The 25,611-nt window shown below is 38.9% G+C and overlaps 1 protein-coding gene across 1 annotated transcript; it reads right to left on the bottom strand.

Annotated features, from left to right (window-relative positions):
* Positions 1 to 7,365: 7,365 nt before the first annotated feature.
* On the bottom strand, positions 7,366 to 15,112 carry igsf5a (immunoglobulin superfamily, member 5a). Its single transcript, XM_073479676.1, has 8 exons — positions 15,094 to 15,112; positions 13,919 to 14,230; positions 10,646 to 10,936; positions 9,104 to 9,223; positions 8,781 to 8,805; positions 8,548 to 8,633; positions 8,394 to 8,434; positions 7,366 to 7,458 (listed from the first exon to the last, which is right to left on the bottom strand). Exons 1-8 carry the CDS (start codon positions 15,110 to 15,112, stop codon positions 7,366 to 7,368), a joined length of 987 nt encoding a protein of 328 aa, XP_073335777.1.
* Positions 15,113 to 25,611: the final 10,499 nt, after the last annotated feature.

The following is a 25,611-nucleotide window of genomic DNA, read 5'->3' as shown; positions in this document are numbered from 1 at the left end:
ATTTAACAAACAGCAGAGCAGCCAGAAGGTGGTCGCTGGTATAGTTTTTCCTCTGTGGCGTCATTATCTCTTGTTAATGACACAATAAATCTTGATCGTTCTGACAGATCCATGCTTAGTTTAAGGTTACACCTCATCCCACCGGCAAGTGTCTCCTCCATCTTCGCTCGACATCACCTCTACATTGTGTCATGGCTTTAGGAAGAGGAGCGTGTGAATGCAGACAATAAAGGCAGAGCTGGTGTGGATCAATGATGTATTCACAAAAATAAGGTTAAAGAACAATGAGGCAGGAAGGCAGGTAGAGGTGACAGGGTTTCAGCGAACTGGTAGTCTAAAGGTGCATGTAACAGGCTTGAAAGCAAGCACATGAAACAACAGAGCAACACTGAAGAACTGGCAGAAGCACAATGGATCTGGGTCATTATATCTATGAGGGGCTGTTGAGAGAATGAAGTGCAGGGTGGGGAGATGGGCAGGGAAGCTCAGCTGATGGGAATGAGGTGGTTACAGGGCAGATGGGAGGGTCAGGATCTGGAATGAAAGAAGAAAAGTCAGAGGGCATGAGGTGAAGAATAAAATAAAATGGGCTTGGGGAATTGGAAATGTGGTTGAAGTAGGGTTGGGCAATACCATGCGACAATAGAAATGTGTTTGATAGTAGAGATTTGGCAATACCATTTCAGCCACAGGAGCTGTCCCTTAAGCCTTAAGTGTACTGTCGGATTAGGTGCATGCCTGAATAGAGCAGGGTGCGTCAATAAGTGTAGTGTGTAGCCCTTCGTATTCATTTCTGCTTGCCTGTATCTTGCTTTCCACTCTTCTGTTGATATCACAAACATGTTTAAATACATGTAGCCAGTTAGCTAGCGTTATGCTCGCATTGGCTAACCCAAGATGCGACTTTGCGCAATGTGACGTGTTGTGAAGAACAAGCGAGGGGTCTCTGGTGATGGTGTTGTGAGGTCTACCACGCAGCCTAATCCATTCTTTACATCGGACAAAGTTTGTCTTCGGGACCGGAATAAACACAATGCCCTCCACACTGTCAGGGTGTCAGGTTGTCTCTTTTTACCATCTTGTTAACATGTTTTTCTTTTCAATATAGACGAACCAAGCACACAGCACATATATGTTTAACAGTGAATGAGACAGTTGGCCGAGGTACATGGACGAGACCTTGGTAGGGTCAGTTGCTGTATTGTGATAGGAATGTAAACATGCGGCAGATATAGTGACATATGAATGTGCTCCCAAACCTTCTTGAAAGCAGATCAAAACAAACACATTTTCAATATAAACTCATCTAATCTGCAGCCGGTTTTATGGGAAATGTGTTTGTTATTTTGTGACTGCTGGAATGTAAAGTGAGTTTGGACTGCACCCAGGGCCTCGCAGTTGATGAGCGTATTGGCTTTACAGGGATCAAATCTGCAAACTCTTTCCAAACTCCAAACCTACTCTGTCTCCATCTCATGAAGACATATTGACAATCTGACGGAGTGAGCACTCAGCTATGTTCTCTGTTTGCAGAATTCAGGGTTATCCATTACTAAATGCATGGCAAGCCTCCCTCTGCCTCAGTCTGACAGTCACCAGCTTCATTCTGCCTCTTATGATGTTGCTGAGGCATTTATAGATAATAGCTGCTACCTTAAGACCTTCTATTTTTGGTATTGTCTCTCTAAAGAAGCGTCTTTTAACAATTTCTGTGACAGTTGTGATTAGTGCATCATACTGTATGAGGTATGGTCTAAATCAGTCCCATTTGCATTGCTAATATAATAAATCAGCACATCCTTGCAGTAGCTTTAAATTCCACCTGGAAAAAATATAAATGAAAGAAAGGTATTCAACAGTCTTTCTGATGGTTTTTCACTAACAAACAAAACATGTGTCAGATCCCTGTTTGATCAGTGCTGCAGTCCATTCTGATTTTCCAAATTCTCCACACTACATTTCTGCTGGAGCTATGTACATGTATTACTACTGCTAACATTTCACCAGTGCAACCCTGCAATTCATGCTCCCAGAGACAAATCCTTGAGCAGCCTGAGAAAGTAGAAACATCACCATAGCAACTTCCACCAACCAACATTGATGTGTGTTGCACATTGGCATTTCCTAGAAATCATCGCAGCAGTGTGATTTATGAAAAGAAATCCTACAAAATAAAATCACTGATGAGGATTTTATTTTGTAGGATTTCTTTTCATAAATCACACTCTCAATGTAAAAATATTTTAATCTTTGTTGAACATATGTCATTTCTGCCACTAGGGGGTCTCTCTATAAAAAAGTAAACTAACTAAAAAAGTAAACTTGTGGATTTCTCTGGGTTAGAACATGGTTGAAAACACGTAGGTTAATGTTAGTACATTACTCTACAAAATAAAACAAATCGTCTGTTTGTTTTTAGACATTTTAATGTAGAATTCTTAGACATTATATCTTTAAATTTTTGAATAAAGACAAATAATCTAACGTGCATGAAGGAAGAAAAGAACAAGTCTTGCCAAATAAATGGTGTAAAGCTGTGACACTGGTTTTGAAGGTGCTTTTGCTGCTTTTACTTAGATAAAATAATCAGAAGGCGCCAATATTTCACAATTTGAGCTTGTCTGGTCACATAAAGCACTTTACTTTCCATTATGTTCTGCCAGGCCGTGGCTTATGCCAGCAGGAGGCATGTGTGCCATCCCCTCTTACTGCACAGAGCCAATTTGAAGATTGAAGTCTGCTTTGGGAGATTAATTTGCTAGACATTACTTATGTAACAGTAAAACTGCTTAGGGAAGGGCCCTGAAAGCCAGCATGACTTGACAAGGCACACTATATATGGCTTATCAATAGTCATTACCACAGCTCTATTAATTAATTTTATTAGTCCTATTCATTAACTCTTTCAGCCACTGCCAGCCTGATGCTTCAGTAAGTATCAATATTTAGTAGAGCCAAGAGAGAGCTGTTTGTTACAATGCTGAAAGCTGGACTGCTTTCACTTCACATAAAACCTGAACAGCCAACTAAACTAATATTAAACAATTTTAGTCTCTTGGAGGATAAAAAAAGAGAGGATCCTATGTGCTGTCAAAGAAGCTAAATTGAAGCGAACATTACTGGCACTAATGTGATTTCCAATATGGAAACATAAACACAGCAGGTAATCGGATTTAGTGTTGTGTTTCCCAGACGTGAGGGGTTCTTACTGCAGGCTGTAGGAGTGGAGCCTCACCCCCCTTGAAGACACTCTGTCAGCATGTCAGGCTCACACAGCCACGGCACTCTTCCCATCATTTGTCCAAACACAGAGACACTAAACTGAATGACAGTACGACATGTCTGCAGAACAGCTCACTGTATGAGTCTGCTGTTCCTATATCCACTTTCTGCCACTGCTAACACAGCCACAGCAGGTTGCTGTGTTAGTAGGCTACAGTATAAGACAATGGATCAGATGCATATGTTGTATGTGAAAGAGGTCGCTCATACTGACAAACCTACAGAGAGGTTTTCCCCTCAGCTCTATGACACGTTTCAGGATATACGGTAGTGTATGTTTCTGCAAACCGCGGATACATATAGTACATATCACATCAACATTTCTACAATACATGTCATATCACATTCAGTAGCCCCATTCACACAGTGTATTTGAGCTGACTTTCATGTCAGGTGGGGGAGGGCATTGTGGTGGTGGTGTGACAGCTGGGCGAGAGGCTGCCAAGTGAGAGATCACGGTTCAAGACTGTGTTTCAACATTCAAGAGCTAAAACACGAGACGTCAGGACGTTTTCCAGTCGTGTTAGTGGCAACAAAGTCAGGTATCTTAAGCCAGGACATTAACTTTTTCTAACCCTAACCAAGTGGCTTTTGTGCCTAAACCTAACCAGACCAGAAACCTAACCTGAAAACGTTACATAAACACATAAAAAGTTGCAACATCAAGAAAGTTTCAACATATGAAACTAAAAGCATGGCCAACATTTATTGTGGTGACTGAGTTGCATTTATTAGTTCACTGTTTATTGTACACGACCTTTTCATCACCATTGTTTCTGACTGTACACTCATACTCAGCACGAAACAGCCACACAGCAGAAACACAAAGTTATATATAGCCAAATACGACTGACTGCAGATACACAGTGCTGCAGGACACGTCTACTACATGGTACCCCTCAAAACGGTCACAGTTTGTTCTGGTTTAGGCATCAAAACTACTTGGTTAGGGTTAACTATCTTATGGGGTGTGTCGTGTCTGTCCTAGAGTATTAGCCAATGAGATATCTATGTTTCTATATCTATGTGATAGAGTATGTAAAACACATATATAGTGTATATGTAGATGTGATGTATACTGTATATATGTCCCAGTATATATTCATATTATACACTGTACCTCATCAGACTGCATCCACTGAGAGTTCAAACTTGTTTTGAAAAAATATTTTTTGATTTAAACACAATCTGTTTTTTCCTGAGCTGATGATGCTGATAAAGTCTGTCAGCCATCTCGCCTCCTCATCTCTGTTTTGAGTTGCACATGCCCAGTAGGGAAGTGATGAGGCAGGAAGTACAGATCAGATAACAACAGCACAGATTTAAATACGTTACTAGCCAAAAGAACGTCAAGACAGCAATGTTACATAAATACAACATAAATACTTTTAGTCCTATTTAGAAGATGTGGTAGTGCTGAACATCAGCCTCTTGTGGCTGAAATGAGTATTACCACAAACACAAACAATTATACTGATAAATCTAACGTGATAAAACCTTTTTCTCACCCTTTTTCACAGATGAAAAAAAAGGAAATTTTGACCCTTTCCTGAAGTCATAAACACACAGGAGAGAAAACAAATTTACATCAGACTTAAAAAATGGACCATCAGAATTTATTTTCTCACTTGCCTCTCAGGACTGCCATAAAAGTCAGCAGGAACCTGTGTTCATGGGGAGCCTTGGGAAGTTTTCCAGTGCATGAATTTGTCCATGATTGCAGGGAACTCATGAGTCTGCTGACTGGATGAACATGAGCCTCAAGGCTGCTACTTGTTTAACCTGGCATATTCTTTCACAAAGTCCACTCAGACTTGTCGCATTAAAACCAATCACAAAGTAAATTAAACCTTTAATTAGACCTGGGACTCTTGAACTCTGCTGCAGCACAGCGAACATCATGTTATCACCTAATTGATCCGCAGTAAGCAATCACCAGCTTCTATCTGATCTTTAAGCTCAACTCTGGTGCGTTTTCTTCCTTTTGATGCATCCTGGCCAACAAGTCCAGCTTTAGTTTGTTTCCTCGCCAAGTAAAGGTCATCTGAGTTCAGCCAGCTCAGCAGCACAACCATGCTGAGTGGTCAGACTGATCTGACCCACTAAAGTACATTAGAGAGGAAAGAATGCATATCAGTGGTGGATATGCTACATCAGTGATTCTCAACCCTCTTGGTTTGTGACTCCTTAAATTGACGAATTGTCTTTATGTGACCCTGCATTATCAGCTGCACAACTCCACAATTGGTCTGGGAACTCCCAGACCAATTTTTGAGTGTTATCTGAATATTTTAGACTCCTGAAGAATAAAATAATCCAGTTATTCAGATGAAACAAAGACTGGAGGGGGGAAAAGAAAAAAGTATTCGAAATATTCTGATTTGATTCTCATACATCTCACCTCTGATCAGAATTAAAATTCTTCAGGAAAATGTCTTAATATTGTCCTTTTGATCTGATTTTATAAATGTGGTTGGAAAACAACAAACTTATTCCTCAGTGCCACCATCAGTTCAGCAGTGGGTTTGGTTCCTCCTGTCTCAGTCAGTTTAAAAAGGGGAAATCTGAAAAAATGGAGTTAGGTCATATAGTATTTAATGAAAGTAGCTACATTACCTTTGTGAAAATTACTATTTCCTGGTGTGAAGCTAAGTGTGAACGGCTCATTTCATCTCACTTGATTTGATAGAAACATTCAGTCTCTGGTACATCTCAGGTGGGTCATAAAGGTTTTAATGTGTCAGGGGAGCAGAGGATTTTCCACAGTGGAAATCCAAATATTAGATTTCACTTTAATGTCCTTCTCACTGTCAAATGCTCCATCCATTATCCACTCCAGTCCAGCAGGAGAAATAGGTTCCCATGTGCCCGCATGACATTCTTTGGTAACCTGTGTTTTTAGGACTCTAATGGTGTGGAGAATTTTGCTGGTTGCCGATGTCAACTAATGGCCATAGGGTTCGTTTGGAAGCCATCTTGAATTGATGTCCACACGAGTGCGGAAAAACTTTCATAGTTCCTGAACCGCACAACATACAAAGACAGATGAAGCCACTTTTTCCACATAATTTTGATACCAGGAATCAAATCGAAAGGTATTTGACATGATTCAACTTCACCTATCTTTATTGGTGAAAAACAGGCAAATAAAAATATCTGGCTCATAAAAATATAACTTATGTTGTTGCTAATTGCAAGTACATTAAATATAACTTAAATATCTCCAGAAAATAAAGAAGAAGAAGAAAATACAAAAAAGTATGATGACAAGGAAAAACATACAGTATATTTCCATTTCAACACTTTATGGGTGAGCTAAACGTGTGAAAAAGATTGTAAAAGTAAAAGTTAACAGCCTGTCATTTCAACAGAAGAATATATTTACAAAAGAAAATTAATCTCATTACAGGCTAACAATTTATACATGCTAAATGTATAAATTAAATGTTGCTATATTTGAAAGGCTTAATTCATTATTTCATCAGGTCATAGGATCAGAGAGCAGCCATCTACAGTCTGAGGAGGATTTAATTCTGTGATATTTACAGATGTAGGAGAACAGACAAGGTTTAAGATGACCCTTATACATATAACATATGAATTACAGATGCTTCAATAACAATATATGCACACATAAACACAGCCATTAAACAAAAATAAAGTCTCTCTCTTGTTGATCTACCATATGAGAACAACCAGAAGAGTTGGTTGCTGTATAGACGTTGTTACTTTTGCTCCCTCTCGGTCTGCTGCTGCAAATACAGCAAGTCTTTACTGTAGCCCTTTATAACACATATTCATAAATAACATGCAGTTTTTTTATAGCTAATTAATGGTGTTTTTAATATATTTCCTATGATTTATAATCTGCTGACACAGCTTTATACAACAGGCGGTGAACAAAATGGCCAGTACGTCTCCTCTGCCAACAGCCTCCACGTTACTGCAGCACATCACTCTCTGGCAGATTTACTTTTTCTTCTTCCTCGCACATTTTTTCCAGTCATTAGAAACCAAAGTCAGGCTTCAAGGTGCCATGCATGTTTCTTACACACTCGTAAACATTAGCACACTTCTTGGCCCTTACACAATGGTGACATGTCTGTGTTTCTTAAAGCCCAGATCCACTGTGTCGGGATAATTTTCTGCCTGGCTGCCGTTCAAAACATCAGGCATCTGAAAATCAAAAGCAAAACAGATTTGACATAAATAATTTTCTAATTTGCTTCTTAATGATAGATAAGATTTGCAGTTAAAATAATACAGACTCATATTTTTCTTGGCTTCCCTGCTATTTCAAAACAAAGTTTATATAACTCATAAACTATTTAACTGCGCTGCTCCACTGAAAAGGCAATTATTGTGGGATTACTAGGCTGTAATTGTGGACTTAAATAATATATTTGTCTCAGAGGCACCGCATTTATTACACAAATTAACTAAGTGATCAAGCAATGAATTGCACCATGCCTGATAAATGACACATAAGATGATTAGCATCTTTAAGATTGAAGATAATAAATTCACATGGCTGGTAATGTTTTTATTTCATTTCTAAGAGCCATGCAAAGTGATCTATATAAGTCAGGTGGCAGTAAAACAGTGGATACAGCGTCACTACCCTCACAAAATGAATTGCTTCACCGTCAGAGTTTGATCCATTCAGTCTGGCAACATTTAGAAAGTCTAGAAAGAGCTGCAGGATTAAATCATTTTGTCCCCATTCAAGTTAGCAGGGGGCTAAACTGGAAGTTGCACCCTCAATAGGATGCACAATGTGGAGGCGATGCAAAATCCAGCTAATTTATTACTTGGGAGACAAACTTTTTTGCCTTCATGCACCACTGAGCAACTTTCATAGGGATGAACAGGGCTCTGATGCTCTATCCAGTTCTTATTTTACATCCATGGATCGTTGCTCTTTGTTTCCTTCACATCAATGTTGAGTCCACCAAACACAACATCTGTGTCACAGAGGTGGCTCTTTATTTTGACCCCCCCTGACTTAAAATAGTCTATGCACCACCGCATGCTAACATCTTCTCATGCTTATCATTGTCTACTATTGACCAACATCAAAACCCTACCACAAGAATATTGGAGCCATTTACCTGGGAAAAGCCACTGTCAGTGATATCACTGGGAGCCACACCTGTGAACAGAGACAAGATAATAGCTAGTTACAGCTCGGTAGTATCTGGTGATAGAGTGCTGATTTGTGAAAGATTTTCATTGAAAGCTTGTGTGTGTTTTTATCATTCTTACTTGTTTGACCCTCCAGCACATATCCTGTGTTCACCTGACCCTGTCTCTGTCCAGCACCGCTTATCTCGCTCTGTGTCCTCACTCTCCTGCTACAAACATGAACGATAACAGAGTATATTTAAAACATGCAGCAGTATATGTATGCTGTGTGTAGAAACATATGGAAGTACATGCTGTTGTAGTGGTATAAGGTAAGAAAGTAATGAAATATATCTGTGTTTATCATTTCTTACCTCATTTCATCTTGGTAGTTGGATTCTGAAGAGGAATTGTAAGATGAAAAATGCATTAATGTATAACAACTATTAACCAAGGATGATATATCAGTGGTTTGATTTCTGTACTTGTAAAAAAAAAAAGGATAACTATAAATTCATCTTTAAAAAACACTATAAAACAGCAACTGTGACTCAAGCTGCTCTCAAAAATCTGTTCCCCGGCTCTACCAGTTTAAAAAAGTACTGTACATCACTGAGCTCAACAATTCTGCTCCTTGTCATCTGTTTTAGAGGTCATATATGAAGGTTGTGTTGGACTTATATGATGAAGAACGTACGTTTCTCTTTCCTGTGTTTGTAGCAGTAGATGATTCCAATGATGAGCAAAACCAGCAGAGCAAAACCTCCAATGGACACGACCACAGCTATCAGCACAGTCCAGTCAGGGGGTATGGGCACTGTTGCAGGAGGAAGGACCACAATTAAGAGTGGGAGTCTGAAGACCTAAAAGCTCGTTAATGTAAAATGAAACTGTCAAATTAAAAATACTAAACACAACCCAGTGGAGGGGAGAAGCACAATATCGACTTTAAAGTTATAAAAACACAGTGCGAGTACACTAAAAGCACTGGAAAGCCTGAGTTGCACATACACTAACATTTCTTTTTTCTCTAATACATTTTGTTTGAATGGTAAATGTGTGGAGGAGGGTCATTACTCCATCATTACAGCCTGAATAGAGGATGCTAATGAGAGAGAAAAACACATTCAGTCTGACATATCTCACATGGGCCATACTGTGGTTTGCACCTTGCGGTTGCAGAAAAACCGCTGGAGCTGCTTATCCAAAGCTTTCTCTCATCCGCCATAACCCCTTATCATTAACACACAGTATGTCTCCCATCCAGGCTGTGTCCAAATACACCGTAAAACATATTTTTTATATGCATCACAGTTGTCCTTCTCTTTCCTCCCTAGACTGCAGTTTGCTGCAGGACACTTTTGCTCCCATGTTATCCATGCTATCTGTGTGTACATCCTGGCTGAAACTGTACACTCATTGTTAATGCAGTTAATGTCATTTCTATAGAGTGTGTGTTAAATGGGTTTTTTATTCAATTAAAGCCTGATATTATCAGATTATACCGCAATTATGCAGGACATGGAGACTACACACAGCCTTAGAGGTGTCCTTTGGGCGGCTGCTGGTTAGCAGTAGTTAGCTGTCAGCTAGCAGCAAGACATCAGAAGAAAACCCAAAAATAGTTTCTCCCTAAACATGATCCAGCTTCAAGAGTTGGGTTTTTGTACAAGCTGTAAAGTTATTTTCTTTTCTTCTTCTTTTTGTATATAATTAGTTACAACATTGTATTCTGAAAGTGTTTATTGGAAGCAAAATTAGTACACGCCCCTGAGTGCAGGATGAGCCATAAACATTTTTTTTGAATCATTATATATTACAAATTCTAAAATACCATTAAAAATACCTGAAAACAACTTATGTTTTTGCTTTTGCTTGGCCTGATATTGGTGTGTAGTTGAGATATATGTGGTTAAGAACATTTAAATATCAATAAACATAAATTAATTTGTAAACAAATGTATTACTTATTTTTTCATTGATTAATTCAATACTTTATCACTATTTCCGTGGCACTTGCGGCCCTCCATAGTTTGATGAATTGCTGTGACTTCTGGAACACTGATTCATGTTCCACTCAAGATGAATTGTAATAGTTTTGATCGTCCCTTAACTATTGATCTAGCACCATCATCAGGTCGACATTTTCATTTGTCCAATACTCAGTTTACTCAGAGCAGAGAGGCTTGGAGGAGGCTGTGCCAGACACATCAAGAGAAAAAAGTTGTGAACTTCTTACCAACCACCAGGAACACAGAGCTGGATTGTGGCTGTGGTAAAGTCGACACAGTCGCCAAACACTCCACCGTGGTGTTCCTGACCGCCTGGAAATTCAGAACACTGGTGGAGTTGGAGTAACTTCCATCAGTCGTGCTGGTGGTGTTGTACAGGCTGCTGTTCACAGCTTCACCATTGCGGGTCCAGCTGACAATAGGTGTGGGGTACCAAGCAGATGTCACACACTGAAACTCCACCTGCTGGTCCTGCTGCACCGTCATGTTCCCACCCATGATGCTGATCGTACCGACCTCTGTGAAATAAAGACAGAGACGCAGGAGAGGTTAAGTCAAGAATATGGCATGTTTTTAACATTCGGACCTGGTCGTCAGCTTATTGGTCATTAACTTATTTGGTTCTTAGCCTCAGTGCTCCATGCTAACATTGGGCAATGATCAGTCAATTGCTGAAAATAAAAACATCTTGAAGCACATGGTAAGCTCATCTTAATTTGTTAAAAAGAGAAACTTGAATTTAGACGGTATATGGTCACATTTTTCTTTATAACAAGGAATCTAGGTGTACAAAATATTTCTTTCTTGACCTTGAGTTTATGTTGCTTACTTATTAGACTAATGAGTGTCAACTCCCAGCTGAAACAAGTGGTATTACGAGACAGGCTTGCTGGTTAGCATGCTAACTTCAGTAGACATATCAACAACACAGTACATTTGATAACGTCAACACTGTTGTCTTTAACACCCTGTTGATAATATTAGTTCATTTTTGTAATCTTTCAAACTAAAATTCTGGCCATATCTTACAAACTGTCCCTTTAAACATGCATTTCCCCTTACGGAGGAGCAATCAATGTGTTCAGCTGGCAGGTTGATCAGCTGGATTTATTATCTTTGGCTGTAGGTTTTGTTACATTCAAGGAGAACATGACTGCAATCATGGAAGTCCTAATCAGCAGCATGAGATAGAGATCCAACACTGTAAGAATCAATATCCATTCACAGCCACAGAGTGGAGCCCAGATGTTTCACTGTGAGATTAACTTCAGGTTACAGTCACGTTTAGTTGTATAGAGCATTTTGTCAGATTGACTTTATACTGCAGTGTAGGGCTTTGTTTTGAGGCTAGTCAATTAGTGACAAGTATTTATTGGGTATGTCCTCAGGTCTGATCCAGAGGGCGAGGTCGAAGCTACTGAAGAATAGAGGTCAGGGTTGAGCTGACAGGGGGAAGTGTTCCTTGTGGCGATTACAACAAAATGTTCCCCAGTTTAGTTTCAGGGGGAGTCACACTGATCAAAACACTCATGTCAGAGATTATCTCTCTGGCCCCACATCCCCGTTTATGATGTCAAACATGCCCCACTTCTTCTACATTTATAAGCAAGTGTCTGCAAAACAATAAGCACCCCTACAGTCATTTGCATATTCATGACGCTACATGATGTCAACATGTTAACTACAGCATCCTACAACACATGTACACATCTATGTTCATACTCTGATGCTTCACTACATTTCCACGTGTTGGTGATCCCCTGACTTTTTACATGGTGCCACCAGCTAGTGAAACTTTTCACATATCCAGGGAACAACATTCAACGATTAGTGGATGGATTGGCACAAAATCTTGAGCAGACATGTTGCCAGACGAGGAATCCTAATGACTTTGATGATTGTCAGACTTTTCCTTGAGCACCAGCAGCATGTTGACATCTGTGGTTTGAGTGAAATGTTTTAACAGCTGTTGGATGAGTTGCCTTGAAATCTGGATTTATTGTAATAACTTATTTAAATCCCCATTATTTATGATCTTGTGGCTTTCTCCACCATCAGGTCAAAGTTTTAATTTGTCCAGTGATTACAATTAATATTAAACAATTTCTTTGAGAGGTAAGACGGATTCACAAGCTCACAAGATCTTACAAAACTTGGCCGAACACCTGCATTGAACTATGTTCAGCATCCTATGAGGAACTACTGGATGTGATTTATGTGTGACGCCCAGCGAGAGAAGCATCAATGTCATGGGGGCTCCTCAAGAGGTTAGTCTAGCATCAGAAGAGTTTATTTCATTAAAAGAATACAAAATGACACTGAAGGGTTTTCTTAAAGGAAAAGATGTTTTCACTCCTCCTCAACTGGCCTGAGCAAGTTTGATTCACTGATGGGTTCCACAGGTGGTAGTGCTCTCCTACTGTTAATCTGATTGGTCGAGGTTAGTCTGTGATAGACGATGACAGACAGATGGTTTTTCCAATCACCTGCAAACATTTTTTTAAAGTACCTGCCCTGTCTTTTACTATCAGAAACAGACAAAGACAAGAAATGTAGAGCAAAACATGACACGTGAGTCTTTCAACATAAAACTCAGGACCAAGTTAAGACAAAAACATACTCTGAATTATTTCTGTGGCTGCTTTTATAATGACGAAAACATACGTATTTCTTTGATGTTCTTTCATTATTCTGTATTTGTATGAATTCCATTTCCAGTTGTCCTCGCTCACCAGCAGAACAACTTCTCTCTTTATAGAAGCAACAGTACTTACTCTTTCTCCCTCAACAAAAGGTTGTCAAACTCCGAGCTGGTTGTTTTTCCACACACCCACACATAAAGACCCTCATAAAGTAATGCTTCTTGCATATTTCCACATCTTGTTTCAGTAACGATGAAAGTCACTGTGAGTTGACAGAAATTAGCAACGTCTCTCCATGTAACACAGCTTCCCTTTGGAGATGTGCGGAGATAATGAGCCCTCGACTGGCTATCTGCTAGAATCATGCTATCAACAGTGGATAGCACATTTAAAATACTGTCATCCGCTGTGTTTGGTGTGACAGTAATAGTATTTTTTCCCTGTTTTATTCCTTCTTGAAAGCATTTTTGGTCATGTTTTTCATCAGATGTCATTAGATGTTGTCACCAGAGGCTGCTGAAAAGACAGATGAATGCCCTCTGCTGCCCTCCAGAGTACACACTTGTCATTACACCTCCCTCACAACCAGACCGAGAGCCTTTTATGGTGTGGATGTAGAAACAGTGAGACGATTTATTTATTTATTTTTAACAATGAGCTCTGTAAGAAGGATGTTGTACAGCTCAGCATAACTTAAACCCTCAAGGTGATCTTCCTCTTCTGGGTTTTTTCCTCCACACTGAGGTCAAAGGTCAGAGGACGGCTACAAAGCCGTATGTGTCTTTTCCAAATACCAAACTGTCCATATTCATTAAAAACATATGATAATTACAGCCTGATAGATGTTTATCATCTTACCTTGTACATAAAGATTTGCTGTCTTTGATCCAAACAGCCCCTGCACGGTGCATCTGATGGTCCCGTTCTGTATGCGGCTGACATAATGGATGGTGAACGCCACACATCTGCTGTCACCAGCGGAGCAGAACCCAGCAGAATAGTTTTCGAATGGTGTTACGTCACCTTTGTTATTGATAGTGAGGACCAGAATCTCTCCAACAAACCAGGTCATGATCTGCCAATCTCCTTCCACAGTGGAGTTGAATGTCACGTTAGAACCTTGTAGCACAGTTGAACTCACCGGCTCCAGATTGAACGTTTGTGACACCACTTAACAGAAAAGAGACAACATGTCAGGCTGGTATGAGAGACGAGCTATAACATTTTGAAGAAGAAATAGAGAAAACAGTCTGGATTTTGTTATTACCACACGGACCGCTTTATTTCAAGAGTATGCTCAGCTGCAATGTGCCACCTGTCCATGTTCTTGTGTGGAGGAGCTACAGAAGGATTTGATTTGGTTTAAATAAACTCTACTGAGCATTTGGAGCAGCTGTCACTACCTCTGCCAAGGAGGTTATGTTTCATAAGGTTATGTCTGTTTGTTGGTTGGTTGGTTTGTTTGCCATCAGAATTACAAAAAACAAAACTATTGAACAGATTTCCACTAAACTTGGATCCGATCCAGGAACTTTTTTATAACATTGCCAGATAGGGTGTTTTAACACATTACACAATTTCTCAAGGAACAATGCATGGATTTTGACGAAAGAAAAATCTGGTGTATTTAGTTGGCTGGTATCTGTGAGAGTACGATATGCTGTTACTCTTTTTGTTTGATGTATTGTGCCTACTCATGTTCTATTTGAGGAAGTACAGCAAGATGTAAATACACAGGGATATGAATATTAGCTGGTAAATGTTACATATATATTACATATACAAAACATACAGATGAATACATTTATTTTATTTTAACTCATAATAATCAGTGTGCCTTTTATTTTCTATAATTAAAACATTGAAAGAAGGAATAATGGAAATGGATCATGTAGTTTTTAATTTAGTTGTGGAATACTTGTTTGATCGTGTGATACTCTATTGTTGATCGTTGTTGGTCACAGTATATAAGGACTTTAAAGGATAAATTCACAAAATGAAAATTCATTTCAAAAGTCATTAATTCAACTCACCCTCATGCTGATGGGACATTTTTGTAGTTTCTGGAACTTCACAGCAAAACAGTATTACAACATTCTCTTAGTCAACCGAGGTAGACGGGGACTTGCTTTTTTTTTTGTCTCAAATTGATTTGAAAAGACGTTATTTAGACCCTCGGAGTGCAGTCGAGCTTGTGCACCCACTTCAGACGGGATGCGAGCTAACGCTTTTAGCTTAGCAGTTACAGTGAAGATTTCGTCCTAAAAAAGGGTGTAAATAATGTCTTTTCAAATCAATTAGGATCTTTCCAGAGAAATGAGTGACACCAGATGAGCCATTTTATGTTTTTTTATGGGTTTTTTGTAGCATTTTGTTAAGGTTTTGATAAGTACCCGTTTACTTCAGTTGTTTAGGAGAATGCTGCCATGCTGTTTTGCTGTGAAGCTCCAGAAATGTTTTGTGGACTATGAAACTTAACCTGACTTTACATCAGTATGGGAGTGAGTGGATGATGTCCGAATTTTCATTTTTGGGTGAACTGTTCCTTGAAGGTCAGTGAATTTGTGGTGAGAATTTTACATTCAGACAGTTGTACATTAAATAAACATAAGTATACAATTACTGGATTGAATTGCTTAAAAAATAACTTTAAAAAAGTAATTAAAAATACTTTTTAGTGCCATCAAAGTTAGATTTCAGTTAGCTACTTCAGATGTTTGTGTAATAATTCTCCATCATTGCAAAGGTGAAGCAACAGCATTGGGAAATCATGCAATGGAATGCGATGTGAGAAAATAAAGTAAAAATGTGCACATAAAGCTCTTTGTTCAAATCAGTGCTTGAGACATGTTCCAGTTTGCTCAGGGTACATACGCATCACAAAGGACACTGGTTTTGTTTTGTTGGTTTTTGACAAGACTGAAACTCAAACACAACATTTATCTGGACTGATCCTTCAGGTCGAGCATTAAAGTTGAGGCAGAGTTCGTGAACATTTACTTGGATGTTTTCCTGCCATTGTTACATTCTTGAGGAGTGAGCAGACGGTAAAAGTGTTCCTCTGTCTCTCAAACAGTTAAATGTCTGAAATGAGCAAGACTGTTTACATCTTGATTAGAATGACTGATTAGATGTACGACAGTTTGGATAAGTTCAGCTTTTTTTCTTCAACGCACACCCTGGTAATGATTAATCACCATTAAAAGAAAACCTGTCTGACCTGCTTGGCTGTTCAGAAAGTATTACTCTACCCTGAGGTCACAGTCACAGCTGATTTGATGAGTCATATAAAATCATTCACATTAGTATAAGTTGAAAAATAAGTGGGGCTGACAAAATGCTTTAAAAGTAGCTGATGTTGCTGAAATCACATTTGGACTTCCCTTAAGTTATTGGTTCAGTTGATTCTTTCACATCAGTCATGGATACAAGAGATTTCAGCAATACAATTTCCCCCGTGAGGCTTATTAAAGCTTAATCCAGTCTATCACACCATTTCCTCAGAGGTATTTTAAAGCTATTATCATTAAAGGTAATACATTCTGGAGAAAGATCGTTGATTGTTGAGTCACCAAATCTCCATGCTTTGGGTTGGTATTCGGACCAAGCCACTGGAACAGTTGGGACAGATTCAGCAGTCAACTATCTTTGTCCAGAATGGTCTGCTTCACCTTTAAGACCCTGCAACAACTCATCAACAAATTAAATTTTGTCTCAATAACAAATTAAAGGTGCAGTATGCAGTTTGGGGGCAGAAAAGAGAGTCAAATAATGTTTTGTGACCTTATTCCCCTTGAGGAAATATATCAAGTAAGTTTGTATTATTACCTCATTAATATTGTAAATATAAACTTTCTGCTGTTGACTTTTTCTCCAAACTACATAGTGCACCTTTAAATACATGCATTCAATTTTCATAAACACTACGCAGGAAAAAGGCTAACCAGCACAGCCAGCTTTAAGCCAAAACTTCAGTATTTGACAACACACAGAAACAACCCAGAGAAATATTACTCTGATGTTTAGTTTCCTGTTTTCTGTCCTTACAGTTCAGCATGTTTATACAGACTTAAAATGATTATTTGAAAAATGAATACTGACCTCCAGTTGCACAGATCGATAAACAGATGAAGAAGAGGTCAGCCCATGCTTTCCAGGAAATAGTCATGCTAGTGTTGTTCTCCTGAAAGATGAGAGAGAGACAACTGTGGGAATTTGCAGCAAATGAATTGTCCTCTAAAATGTTCAGAACAGGTTCAATGCATTTGGTCACTGAAGCGAAAACAATATTTGTATACATGCTATATATCTTGGTTTGAATTAAAGCAGTTGGTAGGCATTTGATATTAGACTTTATGATGATTTTGCAGGTACAAGACTAGATGTCAAAATAAATGAAAGCTGTAGTGGAGAGTTCATTACATTTACATTTAGGGCATTTAGCAGACGCTTTTGTCCAAAGCAACTTACTTTCATACATACATACACTGATGGCGGTGGCTGCCATGCAAGGTGCCGACCAGCACATCAGGAGCAGTTTTGGGGTTCAGTATCTTGCCCAAGGACACTTTGACATGCAGACTAGGGGAATCAAACCAGTGACCTTCCGATAACAAGACGCTGGCTCTACCCCTGAGCCACAGCCCCCCCCCCCTTTCATCCTCAAATAGATGACACAACACGACATTTCTGACGGGGCATGAACAGTGTTAATGACTGACTGTAGAGGTTTTTAACACTCCATCATTAAAGGTGCACTATGTAGTTTTTGAGAAAACATTTTAATCAAAAGAGAAAAATCTTCATTGCTTAAACAAACCAAATAATCAAACTGTCTTCGTTTTCAGGATACACAAATTGTACTCTGTTTTTATATCGTTTTACTTTATTTATATTTGCTGGACCCTGCCATCTTTCTAGCTTATTTTCCTTATTATCCTCTTATTTTCCTTTATTCCGTTGTGGAAATAATACATATTTCTGTTATTACGTTATCAATTTTGTAAATATTACCTTTCTAAGTTTCAGAATTTTTTTCCAAGACTACATCGTGCCCCTTTAATTGACACTAAATGAATCACAAGGATTAGGAAAGTCTACATCGTCTATTTTTATGCCTTCTCCTTTTGTTACTTCCTGTTTTGATACCGTCCATACTTTTATAGCTTTTCCATACTTTTCCAAAGTTATAGTTAATACCAAAACACATGACTCTTTCAAATTGTCTCAGTGGATCAAATCCCTGCCTTCATAGCTAAATAATCTTCAGAGGTAAGAGCATCTTCAGTGAAATAAACTTACTGTGTGAGAGCTCCCGCTGTGCTGTGTGGAACAGATCAGAGCTTCATTTCCTGAAACAGCAGGTGAGCAGCAGGACTCCACCTGAGGCTGCGAAACCCTCACAGGGAGCAAGGTTCAGGTCTGCTCATTGAAGCCCAGCCCTTAGTTATCACCTCAGTGTACAGCCAGTCAGTAATAATGTCCCAGGCAGCCGCTCGGCTGTGGGTGTGAGGCTGACGTCTGAGGTAGTTGTGTCTTATCAAGATGTGATGGCACATAGTGTTGTTTGTGAGTCAGTCAGTTTTCATTGCCTGATGTTCTTGGTGAAGTACTCTTATCTATTTTGTTTTTTATGCATTGGAGAAGCAAAATTTCCTTGATCCTCCTTCTTCACTTGATTATTCCATAATTTAAAGTCTTTTTCTGATCAGATAAACAGTCCACTCCAGTTTGCTGTTGAGAGAGAAAGTAAACAAGAAGAAAAACTAAACCAACTAAAATGTGAAATAAAGGACAAAAAGACATCTGAAAAGAGCAGAAAAAGATCTCTATCACATACTTAACTGGCCTGAACACATATTTCTCAACCAGCTTCTTACTATGAGCGATGGGGTCCCACATGAACATGATGATTTCCATCAAGGTCAACAGTTTGGGTCATTTCACATCAGATATGTTTGTTCTTCTTTGTGCTTATCTCACTGGTTTGAAGTTAATGAGACTCAGTTAGGAAAAGGTGATGTCATCTCGGTCTGTGCACCAATCAGAATTGAACATCCACAGCCACATAGTATCTCAGTGTTAAAGGTTCTGAATATTAGATTTAAAACATGACTACTGCAACAAACGACTGTTTGCTGTGTAAAGATATAGTGGAGTGAAGATGTCCTGAGCAGAGAATGAAGTCACACTGCCACTGTGTGTATGATGAAATCTGAACTTCTCTGGTCTTTGTTTTGCTAGCCGGGCCGTGCATGCATGTTATTGCATGTGAGCTGTGAGCTACGGGTTGCTGAAGGGATCCAACTTGACTATGAGCTAGCTTTTCTTCTCCACTATGTGCAAGTAACTTGATGGGTGCATAATATTACATGATGTCCTAGATGTCGTTGAATGTTGTGTATAGCACCTTTAAACTCTAAATAAATAATATCTTAGGTGTTTCTTTTAATACGTTGACTGTTGCTCATTTGGTCATAAAATCTGCCCCTGTGAGGTTAGTAGCACTTGTAGTGCAATGAAGCAGGAGCAATGTTTTTATATGTGAGTCCCCTTTTGGTCAGTACATGTGAGCACACAGACAACACACAGGAATACAGACTTGTGCCGATTGTTTCATGCTATTCCACTGGTCAACAGGTAATGGCAGTTACGCACACACAAAAAAAACCCAGAGTAATGTGCCTGTGAAGGCAGTGATGTTTTATGACGTGTGACAGGCCTCAAAGACACACACAATGTGTTTTAGTACCAATCCAGCCCAGTCACCAGGCAGTTAACGTTTCTGATGTGTTTACATTTGTACCTGTCATAGCCTGCGCAACATAATGTGTCATATCACATTCACATTACATGTTTATTACCTGACTTTCATATTGGAAGGTGGAGGGGATGGTGGTGGAGTTGCAGTTGCAGAGAAGGCTGCTGGTGACCGTGGTTTGAGACAGTGTTTAAACATTTGCAGGGGAGACATCACTGGACATTTTTAAGGAGACCTCGGGACAGTTTTCAGTTTTGTTTGTGATGACAAAAACTGATATTTTTTAATAAAAGACAGGACATCTCCAGCTGTGATGGTATTTTAAGCCAAACATGATCTTTTCAGAGATCTGACAGCTGTAGTTTATTAAATATATTTACTGCTTGAATACTACATTTAAGCATTTAAGTATTGATACTTCACTTGAATATTTTCATTTAATGCTATTTTATCACTCTAAATTTCAGACCTTTTACTCCACTACATTTGTTCAACAGCTATAGTTACTAGTTACTTTGCGGATTAATATTTTCCACATAAAACATAGGATCAATATATAAAATATGATGCATTCTTTCAGTTGAAACCACCAAACAATACAGTTAAAATTAGCTCCAGCTTGACCTACAATGTTAGAATTCTGCTCAGATATTAATGTAAGCCTGAAAATAATTTAATAATATGATCTATAATTGTCACACGGTAACTATTTTTAAGGAACTCTCAGTAACATCCTTGTTTCAGCCATTATCAAATGACTTTCAGAGAATTCACTCAACCTTTAGAGGAGCACGTAATCCTCCAGCTGACCCAAAAGGATAAAAAAAATCCCCACCCACAAGTAAACTGACCTCTTCTCCACAGAGTTCTTTAAAGAGCTCTTTAAAATTTGACACCTGCAACGTTTCACTGCTCACACTTGAGGGAAATGTAGTTTGCAGGGTGTTTATTTGTTCTGGAGGATTTGTCCACAGTTGTATTTAACAGCCGGTAAACACACATCAGTCATGTTGATGGAGGTGATTTGACACTGACTTAAGCTTCTCACACAAGAGAAAAAGTGGATAAGCTCCCAGGAAAGAAGCCTCAAATCAGGCTTATTTATAGTGTCAAAGGCATAATCACTATAAGGGAATCCTGTCAGTGACCTGACCTTTGACCTCCCCGTGGAGAGGAAAGAGAGAAGAGGGTGTATCTTGGTTTCTCGTGTATTTAGAAAGTGTCTAGAATGTGATTATTATGTGTTTCATTCATTGTTTCAGTATCCTCCGTCCGCACCTTAAATACAGAACTTTCTACCAAACTGGAGAACCTTTTGTAAATAGAAAAAACAGCCCTTATTTAAAAATACTTTTAATTATTTATAATATACTAGTATTATCTGCCATACAATGAGCAGATAGTCAATCTACTGCAAATAATTTTAGTTGGTGGAAAAAGGGGGGCTTAAAAAACTCTCTGAAAATATAATTGTCTTTTCTTTGCAGGCTGTTTATTCCCCCTTTTTACTTCAACATCATTGCCAATCGACTGGAATTGCAGGTCTCCAGGTCGTCCTCTGGCCCTGCAGCAGGTTGATGAATGAAGGTTTATGTGTGACAAGGGTTCACACTCCTACTGGGGAGTGGCCTGTGGACCTGTGATAAATTTTGATGAGTGTCAGTGGGATGGCTCCACCCAAGGTCATCTGGAGTGTGTAACTCAAGCTGCTCGTCTATTTAAAGAATATAGCTGTAGGTCTGACACAGTTTGCAAGTTGAGCTGCATAAAATCTCATAAGAAGCTGTTACTGATTGAGTGATGTTTTCCACCTTGACCACTAGAGGTCACTGTAAGATCATGATCTACTTACACAAAATGCAAATGCAAATTCATGCAGAAATATAAATTTTACGACTTTACACTTTTGCATTTTCATTGTATTGCATTTGTTTGTTTATGAACCCTAACAAGCTGACCATGTGATGGTTTTGTGAAACTTAATGGTTGTATGGTGCCAAAGTAAATTACAATGTTCACTTGTGCAAAATACAGAATTATCAACAAAAAATGAATTTAGTATCAAAAGTAGACATTTCAAAGGAGCATTAAAGGTGCATTATGTAGTTTTGGGGAAGAAATGTCAATGAGAAGATCACTGACTGATTTGTTCTGCTTTAACAAACTAAATAAACAAACTCTCTTTGTTTTCCCTGGCTGAATTAACTGAATAAACAAACTGACATTAAAAGACAACACAATTTATACTGTTTTACTTTGTTTATATGTGGCGGACCCCGCACCTTTCTAGCTTCAAACAATGTTCTGGGACCTTATTTTCCTCCGAGAACAGCTTGTTTATTCACTTATGGGAAAAATATATATTTCTGAGTTTGTATTATAACCTCATTAATATTGTAAATAGTTTAAATTTAAATTTCTTCTGCTAAACTTCATAGTGCCCCTTTAAGTGAAAATACTCGAGTTAAGTACAATGCTTGAATAAATGTATTTTGTTACTTTCTGCTTCTTACTGTATGTCTGATTCATACAGTAAGTAGCAGAGTGTTTCTTGTCAATCAAAATAAATGTATTATTTTTTTGTTTTACCTGATGTTTCCAAATGTAAAAAAAAAACAAAAACCTTAAGAGTTAATATATATTTTTGAATATGTAGTTCTATAACAACTTGCTGTATGGGAGACCTTTTCAGCTACTTTTATAGAAGGGCCAGATCTCAGAGGGGCCAGATCTCAGAGGGGCCAGACTTTTTAATTTAAATTTAAATTTAATTTAATTAATTTTTTTATTATTATTATTTAAGTGTGTTAAAAAAGCACTTATTACTTTTTCTCATTTTTTTAAATAAGTTTGATGATTGATAAAGAAACATATTTACAAAAGTACAGGAAATATACAATGAAGCCATTTAATCTCCGAAGTAGGTTTGTAGGTTGTTTGATTCTCATAAATTCCCTCTGCTTAAACAGCCTGGGTTAAAATTTAAAAAAAATTAAAAATTGTGCCAAGCAAAAGACACAACTAATGAGTGTGGTAATTAGCCCACAAACAAAATGATCAAAGGGCCGTAGTGAGTGTATTAAAGGGCCACATTCAGCCCACAGGTCTGCTCTATGGTACACTGTAACGTTGCTAAAACACATTTTATATCGCACATTTTTTATGCGACTAGTTTGCAGTATCTATTTTCCTGGTGTGACAAAAAAAACAATATATGTACTGTATACAGCCTGGTATAACAAAAAGCCTACTGAGTCTGTAGAACTAATTGAAATCTAAAGCTTTCAAAAGGCCTTTAGTGAAACGCCTCCTGATTAGCACATCTCATATGATGCAGCGGAGAAGATGCAATGCGATCTGTCTCTCCACCAACAGTCATGGTTTTATGAGAGCAGCCGTATAGTAGGAGCTGGAATGTCTCCAGACACAGCTGGTATTGTATAGGCAGAAGCGAGCAGACAACCATGAAAAACAGGAAGTAGATAGTGGGGGAGGGTCAGCCACAGCAGTCCCTCTGATCCCCTGCATATGGCCTGCAATTGGAAGTTATTGGGAGGCCTCTTCTGCCACCAGAGTCACCGTGTCAGAGATCATCAGTAAATAACCCATTACACGTGCTCATCTTCTCGGGCATCTAACCATCCTATTGTTTCATCTCATTGTTTGCAACAACACATTAGTTCCATTCAATTGCCCCCTTATCTGAAAGAATAAGATATGACCCTACAATGCAATGCAAGTCCTAAGAAAAAAGGGCCCGCCTTCCGAGCATGCATTAATTGCTATTATGGGATTTGTTTGTGTTGTGTCAGCTGTTGGCTAATCAATGGTTCAAGCCGACTAAGGTTTATTGTTACTGAGCTTATTAGGCCATGTTGCCACTGGGGCGAGCCTCCGCCCTCTCTCACATGTAAACGACTGTGTTAAAGGCAGGTCATGGGCACTCCCCTCCTCGGGCTGCAACACATTCCTTTCACTGCTGAGTGGACAAACAAACACAAGATCTTATTTTATGAAAGATTTGCCCCTCAGACAATGTGATTAATGCTGTATTTCATTTCTTGTTTGAACTCATCAGTTTAAATCAACTGATTACTGACACAGTTGCTGTGTAGAGCCGAGGTATAGTGTTCGTCTGAGTCCATGCTGTGAACTGTGGTCGTGCTGGAGCCCCTCTCACACACACACGGGTGTAATCTGGCTTTAGCCACCGCTCCATATGGGAAGGCTACATTCGCTGCATGGGAGAAATCCACTTAGCAAGGGAGAGGGGGAGATGGAGAGACACTCAGACTTTCCTTACATCCATCTGATCCATTCACAGCCATCTCCATCTACCTGCCCACAGTACACACTACACCACTGTGGTGTCTTTCCCAGTGAAGAGAGTGTGTTAATGCACGAAACAGCTGTCCAGTCTCACCTGTTACTGGTCTACATGACTCAACCAGCAGCTTCTGACAAGTGGCGCATGTGTGTGTGTGTGTGTGTGTGTGTGTGTGAGAGAGAGAGAGAGAGAGAGAGAGAGAGAGAGAGAGGAGGGAGAGAGAGAGAGTGAAGAAGATAAATGAACATGATGCCCTCCGTCAAAGAGGCTTTACATGAGGTCACCTTTACCTTCATCCTGTCTCCCTTCCCTGGGGATTATGCCAATGTCTCTGTTCCAGTTACCTCTGAGACAACTCACTGCTCCATTTATTCTTTCAATAAGTCAAATGTATTGATTACTTGTGCCAATACTTTGATACTATCACTTTCTGTGACATAAAACCACAATTTTAGTTAAGAATGAGCAGTTGTTGTAGCAACAGTCCTCTCCTCGGTGGCGTTCTTCTCTCCCCCCAGCGTCTGTCAGAGGGAAAATAAGAGCAAGTAAAAAGGAGGGAAAGGACAGCAACAGGCAGCAGCTGTGGTGGAAGGGCTCCTCCATACTCAACACAACAACAGCATTGTTATCTGAGATCTACCTAACGCCTGTCCCTCTCCCTCTGCCCTTCCTTCGTTTTTTTCCCCTCCCTCTGTCATGTATATACAGTATCTTGAGAGAGAGACTCCCTGCAGGACATTCTTTTACGATGTGCTGATTTTTACGCCTTGCAAAGCCAGTTATACAAGAGAAATCAGCTCAACAGTCTTGCAAGTTACTGTTCAGTTCAATGGTGAAGGGACCTCCATAATCAAATGATATTGATGTTTTAGCTGGTTTAAATCAACCCTGCTGCACCCTCTTCCTTAGTTTTGAATTTTTAACACAAAGATGATCAAAAGATTGCAGTTGTACTTCAAATCCAGACATTTCTGTATCGTTTTTTCTTTCTATGTGGTGGGCTAGCTCAGCTCCTTGTCACACATGTTTACACATACTGTTGAAACTTTTTTGTACCATATTAAAGAAATTATCTTTCAAAGAACAGATGATATATCATTGTACATTTCTATGCAATCAGTGGGAGAAGTAAAAATAAAGAAATACAACAATGTAACAATACTCCAGTACAAGTCCTGCCTTTCAACATGATAAAAGCACTGTTTTAATGCATAGAGTAAAAGTAAAAATACTCATTGTGCAGAATTATCACTTCCATAGTGTTATATAATGATGTATATTAAATTATTGTATCACCATTATGGATGTCTTTATGTGTATTTATGGTGCCGTTGATTAAAGTGGATTTAATCAACCACATTTAAACTAATTTTCACTTTATATATTTTTGGGTCTTTACATCTATGACAATGCATTATATTTTAGCTGATCATATATTCTGTATCTAAAGTCTTACTCTGTAAA

The sequence above is a fragment of the Pagrus major genome, chromosome 13, assembly GCF_040436345.1.
Source record: "Pagrus major chromosome 13, Pma_NU_1.0".
NCBI lineage: Eukaryota > Metazoa > Chordata > Actinopteri > Spariformes > Sparidae > Pagrus > Pagrus major.
This window is presented reverse-complemented; position numbering and strand designations above follow the sequence as displayed.